Source organism: Pneumocystis murina, assembly GCF_000349005.2.
Source record: "Pneumocystis murina B123 chromosome Unknown supercont1.7, whole genome shotgun sequence".
Classification (NCBI taxonomy): Eukaryota; Fungi; Ascomycota; class Pneumocystomycetes; order Pneumocystales; family Pneumocystaceae; genus Pneumocystis; species Pneumocystis murina.
In genome coordinates, this window is record NW_017802365.1 from 382,934 (window position 1) to 393,193 (window position 10,260).

The following is a 10,260-nucleotide window of genomic DNA, read 5'->3' on the forward strand; positions in this document are numbered from 1 at the left end:
AAAAATAAAAGCACTCTTATGAACAAAGGATAAAAAAAGGAAATTTAAACAAATTAAATCTTATATAATATATAAATCGTCACTTTAAAACATATTTATAAGTATTTTGTATAATTAAAAAATTATGGATTATTTAGAATCTTTAAAAATATTTATACCGATTATATTCAAAATATAGTATTATTATTTCTATATAAAAAAATACAAACATATTTATTCAATATTTTTTAGGTTAAACCATCTTTATAAACATTATTCTATTTTATCCTACATTCAATTATTATTCATTTTAATTTTTCTATTTTTAAAAATTTATTTTAAAATGTACAGAACTACCTTAAGTTTTATCTAAGTAAATATATTAATTTACTAATTCATCCTTTCCAATCCTAATTTTTCAACAAATGCTTTTTTTTGTAAAATTAGCTTTTTAAACAACCTTAAAAAAAAACAAGCACTTGAATTTTAACATGAAAAAAGAGTATTAAGATATTTAATGAAAACTTCTTTTAAATTTTAAAAAATCTACAAAATAATAAAAAAACATATCATTGAACTATCAACTACTTATTTTTTAAATAATTTAATCTTAAACTTAATAAAAATACCAATTTTACCCCCCCCCCCCATTATATTCATTATTTAGAGATTTATCATTTTTATCCTTTCCATCCTCTAACCTAAATTACTTAGCTATAATTTTTAAAAATAATTATATTAAATTATTCAATAACTTTATTTTTTATTCAATTTCATTCTAAATCATATAAAGACTAAAAATCTACATAAATATCTATTTCCAACTTCGAAAAACATTTTCAACAAAACATTCAATAAATAAACCATTCTTTCAACAACACCTTATTTATCAACTCAACCCCATTCTAACATATAACTTTTATTAACATTATCTCATTTATTTATTCTAAAAAATATTTCTTAACAAGTCTCTAACTTATTTATAACTTTAAAATAAAAAATAAAAATAAATATCTTCATTCTACGAAACTATATTCATTTCTTATAACCTTTATTCAGATATGAACACCATAAAAAACAATGCTTTAAACCTCGACCTTGTCGGAATCGATTGTAAGCTCAGGGACACGAAAAAAAAAGATACGATGTTTTTAGTCAGATGAGGGTTTAGTTTGGAGGATTTTTGAACAGATAAAGGGCCAGATAAGACACAGAACAGACATCCATGCCTTATATGCCACCGTCATGTAGTTCTTTGAATAAAATTTCAGCATCCGTTCTAAAATGTACTATGGATCAAAAAATCGAAAAAGAATATCATGAGAAAAATACAAGTAAATTTTAAAAATTAGGATAAAATATATAAAATCTGATTACAACGCAGTTCTATGGGACAAAGAATGGGAAGAGTTGCCGGAAATATGGTTTTCTACGTCATCAAAACAGATGAAAGAAGATATGTTTGATTCAGAAAAGAAAGATATAAAGAAAAAGGAACAAGAAAAGCGGGAAACCAGAAATAATATGATTGAAAGTATTCCGGAATATTTATCTAATAGCCTAAGAATGGATAATTCATATAAATATACGCGTGAATGGGAAGAATGGAATAATAAAGAATGGCAGCCATGGGAAGTAAATGAAGAAAAACAAGAACTACAGAAACTATCTAATTATTTGCGGAAGGTTTCATCAAGTCCATCATTCGAAAGTACATTATCAGCATATGGAAATACAACGAAGGAATTAAATCTATCAACAAATTTAAATCTAACAGAAAGCACGGATGCATTAGAAGATTCTAATAGACTAAAAGTTGTTAGAAAGAAAAGTGGGGAATTAGTAAAATCATCATTAAAATCAGAAAAACACAAACGTCCACAATCTATGCCGTCAACTCCTATTTTACACAAGAATGTACAATTTGCAACAAAATTAGAGGAAATTAAGCATTTTTCTCAAGCAGAAAAGCCAGAAGAAGTAAGTAAAAGCGGATTAGTAGATGAATCATATCAAGATATATATGGAATGGCATTTGATTATGATTTATATGATCTAAAAAAAGAAGAAAAAAATTCGGATTTGACAATTGAATTAGTAAATTTTGAAAACAGTGGAGCATTATGTTTGTCTCAAAATGTACAATTGGAGACTGTATATCTATCTTCAGATAAGAGACATTTATTAGGAAGGGTTGCAGTGAAAAATATATCATTTGAAAAAATTGTTGGAATTAGATTTACAATGGATTTTTGGCAAACAATATCAGAAGTAAATGCTGAATATACAGATGATATATTAACAAAACAATATAAGGATAATCTTGATAGATTTGTTTTTAATATTAAGTTACATGAGCTTATGAATATTGAAGATAAGACTCTATATCTTTGCGTGCGATATAGAATTCCAGGGGAAGAATTCTGGGATAATAATTCAGGCATGAACTATAAAATAGGCTTTAAAAGAAAATTCAAAACGCATACACGTCCCTTTACTCATTTTCCAGCTTTTTCTTTAGGAAGTCGATATTTAGATGATGATTTTAATACAGAGTCAGATTCTCACTTATCTATGTTTCAATCATATAAAAACGATCCATTTCACGTTTCTCTAATGAATGATAGCACAAATACCAAACAATCATTACGCAAAAAAGATAATTTCGCTAATATTTTTTCGAATCGATATGATTTTAGTACTTCACTCACAGCAGCTATTAAAGCATCTGGCACTACGAATTATAACGAGAGTAAAAATAACGATTCTAAAACAAAAGACATTAATTCTTATGAAGATTCCATAGAAAACGTAGATTTATATTTTTCAGATTTATTTTTAGTAGAAAAACCATTAACTAGGAGCCAGAGTAATATATCTTTTGGAAATGACATTTCAAATACCCTTTCATTAAATGATACCAAATTATCGACATCTTTCCAAGAAAATAAAAATGCATGTGATTTATTCAAGGGAAGTTCGAAACCATCTGTAGATTCTGTTTTATATCAAAATTTTTTAGATAGTTATTGTTTTGTAAGTATTTCGCTTTTTTATATAAAATTCATAAATATTTAGTTCAGAGGATCGGATAAAATAAACACTCAAGACGCTGAATCTATAACTTATACAGGCGAAAATCCGGAGAAAAATATTCCTTCAATATCTCATAAAAAATCTAATTCATCCAGTTCTTTGTCATCTATAAATGAATTTATCCCATTTTCTTCATTTTCTGGGCCATTATTTTATTCTCAATCTTCATTATCTTCTATTTCTTCAGTTGATAGTGTATCAAATGTACAGCAACCATCTGAATCAAAAACGTCAATTGACCTTTATTATAATCATTTGATTAATTCATCACTTACTCTTGAGACACCAGGAGGTGCTCTTACTGCCATACGGACTTGATATTAGTAATATTCTAAAGACTTTTATTTTTTTGCGAATATTTACGGTATTCTTTTAGTTTTTCTTTTTTACTTGCATTTTCATTAAAATGCAAATTTTTAATTACAATATAGAATTTTGCATAAATTGCCTTAATAGTTATTTTTTCTTGTTTTTACTATACGTATATTAACTGTTTACAATTTATATACAAAAAATAACTCTCATTTTAACTTATTAAAAAATCATAAAATTTTTAAGCCCATTTTCATAAAAATTAGAAAAATACTCATAAAAATATTAGAATTCATATAGATATATTCAATTTAGATTTCCTTAAGAAACTTTTAAAACAAATTAAACTCTCTTAATTATAACTTTATCATAAAAACATGTATTAAAAAAATTTAAAAAAATATTAACAAAAAAACAATCAAAATCTTTAAAAATAAAATAAAACATCTAAGAAATTCCTATCAAAAATATATTTATTTTATTTTTTATAACAAATCAATATAAAGATTAAAACACATATCTTAAATCAATTAAAAGCAATAAAAAATATAATTTTAAGATACAATTATATTAAGAAAACTCCTTACAAAAAAATCAATATTTATATAATAAAAACTATGACATAGACTCTTTAAATATAATTACTATAATAACAAGCACAGAAAGTAGGCAAATCGAGAAAATGAAAAAGATTAATATATAAATGTCAGAACTTAATTATTACTGGGATTTGGCATCAGAAGATCCGGAATTACGGGCTCAAGCTTCTATAAAGCTTATTGAAAGTGTTAGATTATCAATTCCTAAAGATCAGGAAAAAAAGAATATAGAAAAATCAGAAAATTTTTTAGAAAATGTTTTAGGAGAGAAAGGATTGTACGCAATAACAAGATTAGTTAAAGGTCTATCAAGTAGTAGAAATCATAGCAGATTGGGATTTTCTACGGCATTATCAGAGGTGGAAAAAGGATATTTTTTGAAAATAATCTGATTATTTAGTTTCTTTTAGAATTCGAAGATATAGATGTTGAAGATGTTGTCAAATTAATTGAGAAATATAATGTAGAAAAAAGGAATCATTCTACACAGGTAGAATTTAATTTATGATTAAGTATATATTAATAATTGAAGGAAGAAAGAGATTTTTTATTTGGAAAATTATTTGGTATAAAAGCAATTTTGCTTTCTAAGATACTTCAAAGGACAAAGTCTGTGGAAAAGATAGAAAAAGTGATAGATGTATTAATAGGATTATCTTTAAAAAAAGGATGGCTAAGAGAACCATGTTTTTTTGTAATAAACGATATATTAGTACAGCTTAAAGACTTTCCTCAATATGAAGAAGTCTGCAGTATAACTCTTAAGAAAATATGTGATTTAAAGATGTCTAAGACACCAGAAGGGGTTGGAATAATATTAACAATTCATAAATTTGTAAGAATTTTATTTTTGATGATTTATAATATGTAAACATTAATTAATGATTTAGAAAGATTTAAAATCTATTGGAGATACACAATGGAGTCCTTTAAATCCCCTTGATTCATCTAACTTAGAAATTCTAGCTAAAGTTTTAAAAAATGATAGTATTGATTCAGAAACAAAACAAAATGGAAATTGGAACGCAAAATTGCATTTTGTTTGGAATATAATCATAGAAATGTACACATTAGAAGCGAATAATGCTGTCAATTCATCATTTTTAGAATTTTGGACTAAAGTTATTGATGGTAAATAATAATATTTTTATTCTTATTTTAACAGATATCCAGAGTCCTTTTTTTCAGCAGCATCATCTCTTGAAAAAAAATTTTTGGGATTTCAAGTATTTAATATAGCATTATCTAAAATTGAAAATTCAGATATAACCCATTTATTTTCTAAAAATTTTATGCGTTGCTTTATAAATCATTTGTCAGATGAAAATAGATATCTGAACAAAATTTCAAACAAAGTGGTACGTTATATATATATATTATTATAATATATATAAGTATAATAGATTTCATGTATAATTTCAACGGCTAATACTCGAAAAAAAGTTATTCTTCCAATAATCCAATCTCTTTTAGGGCCTTTAGGAGCATTAAATTTTGACAAAATTACAAAAACTAAACTTGTAGAATCTTTAATTTCTTTAGCCGATGAAACAAGTTTATGGGATATTTTGCAATTGTTAAAAACAATTACATGTTCTCCGTGCTCAAAAAATGAAGATATAGATCAGAAACGTCAAATTTCAATTGATATAATGCTTAGCATTTTAAGAAACAAGAAATGCAATAAAAGCAATGAATGGATAATAAATTATATCACATTTTTTGTAACTTACGGATATTTTGAGCCTAAAGTAATAAATTATTAAAAAGTATTTTTATCAAAAGTAATTATTTTTAGTCGGAAGATTTTAAACATCCATTTTCTACTAATACAAAAACTATATTAAGATCTCGTCTTTCATCATCTCTTGCACATTTAAACTCTAGAAATCACTCTATAGAATATAGCAAAAATTTACAAAAACATTTTTTTTGGTCATCTTTTATTATTGAACTAATTATTTCATTATCTGAATCTGAAAAATATAATTTATCAGTAAACATGGATTCAAAAACTCTTAAAATTAAAAATAAATCCATAAAAATTTTTAAAAAGATTTTAATAAAGGTAAATTTACTATATTATAAAAAATATACTTAATAATTTTAGAAATCTAATCCAGAAAAAAAGATAACACAAGAACTACTCGCTTTTGAATTATTATATTCCTTATCTATTTTGCAACTTTTTAATGAGGATCCAGAAGCTAGTTCAGTTCTTGAAGTATTTTTTACAATATTTAAAATAAAAAATATTGACCAAAATATAGGAACTTAAAATCTGTTATAATAATTTTTTTAAAAAAGAAACAAAATTGTCAGAAAATACAATTGAAATTCTCACTGATATTCTTTTGGGATTTTTGTCTAAACATTCTATTTTATTTCGAAAATTAGTGGAACAGACATTTAGGTATCTTTCAGATAAAATAAATCATAAATGTCTGTTGTTATTGATAAATGTTACTGTGTTTTTACTTATGCTAATATCTAACGTTTTATTAGGTTCTTCAAGCAGACGAGAATTCAGAAAAAAACACTCTATTTGAAGAAATTACTTCAGATGAAGATTATAATATTATAGACAATAGTTCTAAATCATTAAATAATGGTGATAAAACGGATGCAGAAGAAAATTTTAACAGTAAAATTAACTATATTAAAAAAGACAATGTATTTAAGAAATCTCTAGATATTTCCTTAGGTATTTCTAATGAAGATGTTGAGAATGATTCCGAAGAGTCTATAGACGATGAAAAAATGTTAGAATTACATAAACATATAGGAAATATGCTAAAAAAAAGGAAGAAAAAAAGCAAAAACAAAAATGTTGATCTCAGAGAAAATATTATAAATTTTAAAAGAAAAGTTCTGGATATATTAAATATTTTTTTAGAACTACGTAATGAAGACCCAATAATTCTTGATTTGATTTTACCATTATTAACTTTAATACGTACTACATCAAGTGATATTATTTCAAACAGAGCACGAAATTTAATTGGAAACAAATTATGTAAAGCAAAGATCAATTTAAACGAAATTAAAATTGAACATGCTTTTGATATTCTTAAAAAAATACATGAAGATGCATTAAAAATAAAAAAAAAAAACATAGGAATACCTCATAGTCAATCTAGCATATTTCTTGTCAGAATTATTATCTTCAAAGATATAAATTATACAGATCAAATACTAAAAATATATTCTTCAACATTTAATACATGGATAACAAAAAAGAAAATAAAACTTCAAGCATCATTATTTACTGATCTAATAAATTGGGGAGCTCAATTCAGACAAAAATAGAGTAAGTTTAGATCTTATATAATACAATATATATATATATATATATAACTATTTCAGAAAATATATACATTTTGTATATACCTTTTTTGAAAATTTTAAATACTATCATATATTTTATTTAAAATTTCAAAAATATATCTCTAAAATTTAAAGAAATTAATATTTTTATAAACAAAATTTCATACTTTCACAAAAGACTAGAATTTTCAAATATAATATCTCATTTATAACCATATATTTATCATGATTATAAAATTTGAATATATTACTATAAAAATATCTTAAAATCAATTATTTTCTAAGAATAATAATAATTACAAAAACAAACTTTAAATATTTTTTAAAAATATTAAAAATTCAAATAAATCTAAGAAAATTAAATACAAAATATTTAATGAAATATAATTTTTTTATTTCAATAATCCTAATATCATATCTCTTTAAACACAAATACATAGATACAAACTTAGAAATCATTATCAACAGAAAATTGAAATATAACCTTAATTACCTTAATATATATATTCCATTATTCATATTTTTTAATGACATATATTATTAACAATAACAAAATCTATACTCATTTATATACTAACTTTCATATATAAAAATTATCAAAAACATTTAGTCTAAAAACTATTTTAAACATAAAAATTATAATAATAAAAATGTAACGTTTAAATGTTTAATTTTCTAAAATCATAAAAAAAATACAAATAAAACCAAGTTATATTGCAACCTAATATGCTTAAAAACAAAAAATAAACTAATTTTAGAAAGTATTAAATAAAAATCTAAAAGAGCTTGTTTGTCTTAGCCAAAACTTTTTCAAGTAAACTTTTGATAATCTTAATTCTTTAAAAATTAATTAAAGATATACGTAAATTCTTGTATATAAATAAAATACTTATATAACTGAAATAAAATATCCGAATTTCGTATTTTCTCTATAAAAACAATTTAGATTAATATATTTTTTTAAAAAACAGATTAATTATTTTCTTTAAAAAATTATTTACTTTTTCTTTTTTTAGATGCTTTAATTTTCTGTTTCTTTTCAGCTTTATGCATTTTGTGTTTTCTACGTTCTTTATTTAATTCTTTAACTTGAGTCTTACGTTCCTATATCTTGCATTAAATAGTAATTTAATAAAGTATTGACAAATACCTTTTTTACATTTTTATCTTCAAACCTTTTTAATCTTAAAAGATTAGATCTAGACTCATCATTTTTATTAAAATCATCATCCAATATAGAATCAGTTTTATCAAAATAATCCGATTCAATATCACTATCTGTTTTAGATTCTGAAGAAATATTAATTAATCTCTTGTATAAAAGACCATCTTCATTTCTGTTAATTAATTCTATATCTTTCTCCTCATCATCAACTTGTTTAAGGGTTTGAGGAATATATGAATATTTGAATACTATATCTTCTTTAAAATCAACTGACTCTTGAAATTCTTCCAAACTCTGCATCTCAATCAAGGTTTTCTCAATTTCCTCTTTAGTCGTCCCACCAGAATCAGATATGACAAAATCAAATATAGCTTTTGCATTGAAACAAATTACACCATTTTTTCGAAAAAAATCATTAACATTAGTAATATCCATCCGTAAAAATTCTAAACTGCGAGGATGATTATGTTCAACCGATTGTGATACATCAATTATATATAAAACTTTCGAATGATATCTATTCAACAAATTAACAATGATAAAAAGCATAAAGAAAAAAAGACAAAATATTGTATTCCGATAAATCAGAATGTACCAGATGACAAACTTGATATATAATTCGAATATAACATAATAACTGAAAATACAAATCCGGATATTTGTTGCTTGATATATTCGCATCTTTGAGACGTGGATATGGCCTAATTTATCAATTAAAATCAAAATCAATTTTTAAAAATACCAGGAGTCATTTCCACCAAGAAAACTCATAACAAGAACATGCATACGAAGATACAATGGTTCAGGGCAAGGAATTCCCGCCTGATATAATCTTTTTAAATTTCGCATTTCTTTTTCTGCCCAAAGTTCCACTTTTTTTCTAGGATTATGTCTACAATAATTATGTCGAAACCTATATTCACCAGATACATAGCGATCTCTATTCTTAAAGATCAAAATAGATGTTTTATACACTTTAATAGCTCTTTGTTCCCCACTTTCAGTAACTGCATGATAAACATTTGCTTCTTTACCAGTACTGACACATCCATTTATCTTGTATATTATTCCTTTATTAATCAATTTAAAAAGGATAATCCGAGTCCTTAAATCCAAAACCTGTTCTGTAGTTGCCCTATCTGATTTATCTTTAGATATTTTGACTCTAAAATATAAGAAAAAGATAAAAAAAAAACAAAAAAAGACTTTTCATCACACGGAAAATAATCTTCAAAATTCAAACGATTCATATATTTATTCAAAACATCAATAGTTTCAAAATTTGACAGATTTTGAGAATTTGCTTCTATAACATGCATATTTACTCTAGGAATTCTTCCAAAACCACCAGAACCACTCTTTGATAACTGAATAAAATGTCTTTGACGGTTATATTGCTTTGTAAAATCTAACAAAGTTGAATTATTTGAAAAAAATTCATCATCAATTTAACCCTTATTTCTTCCAATTTCTGTCCAATCTTCATCGTTCAAATCACTCTCATCATATCCATCATCACTGCCTGAGCTTTCTGGAATATACCCTTCGCTTTCAGCCTCATTTTCATAGCTCACTATTATGTTATTAATACTAACTAAAAAAAATTCTCTAAAAACAGACACGAATTACCAAAATTCCCAGGATTTTCTGGAAACCTTAGAATTTGAAATGATTCCATAGAGTTCCTATTCTTTTATATACATTTTATTATCTTTTTATACTAAAAATTAATGAATTATAAACTTTCTTTAAAATTTAGGTCCACGTTCTTAACGTCATCAA

The 10,260-nt window shown here is 24.1% G+C and overlaps 3 protein-coding genes across 3 annotated transcripts; 2 read left to right on the forward strand and 1 right to left on the reverse strand.

Moving 5' to 3' along the window:
- The first annotated feature begins 1,169 nt into the window (after nt 1-1,169).
- On the forward strand, nt 1,170-3,440 carry PNEG_02789 (hypothetical protein). Its single transcript, XM_007876629.1, has 3 exons — nt 1,170-1,313; nt 1,364-3,015; nt 3,058-3,440. The coding sequence occupies exons 1-3, from the start codon at nt 1,205-1,207 to the stop codon at nt 3,391-3,393; spliced, it is 2,097 nt and encodes a 698-aa protein (XP_007874820.1). The 5' UTR covers nt 1,170-1,204; the 3' UTR covers nt 3,394-3,440.
- Nucleotides 3,441-4,090: 650 nt separating this feature from the next.
- On the forward strand, nt 4,091-7,295 carry PNEG_02790 (hypothetical protein; the record flags this gene model as incomplete). Its single annotated transcript, XM_007876631.1, has 11 exons — nt 4,091-4,345; nt 4,387-4,476; nt 4,519-4,821; nt 4,877-5,117; nt 5,160-5,344; nt 5,390-5,737; nt 5,785-6,054; nt 6,097-6,210; nt 6,257-6,448; nt 6,492-6,630; nt 6,679-7,295. 11 exons carry the CDS (start codon nt 4,091-4,093, stop codon nt 7,293-7,295), a joined length of 2,754 nt encoding a protein of 917 aa, XP_007874822.1.
- A 983-nt stretch (nt 7,296-8,278) lies between these two features.
- PNEG_02791 (hypothetical protein) lies at nt 8,279-10,230 on the reverse strand. The gene is made up of 6 exons (XM_007876632.1): nt 10,099-10,230; nt 9,685-10,051; nt 9,221-9,643; nt 9,042-9,179; nt 8,464-8,995; nt 8,279-8,417 (listed from the first exon to the last, which is right to left on the reverse strand). Exons 2-6 carry the CDS (start codon nt 9,795-9,797, stop codon nt 8,307-8,309), a joined length of 1,317 nt encoding a protein of 438 aa, XP_007874823.1. The 5' UTR covers nt 9,798-10,051; nt 10,099-10,230; the 3' UTR covers nt 8,279-8,306.
- Between the last annotated feature and the right edge of the window lie 30 nt (nt 10,231-10,260).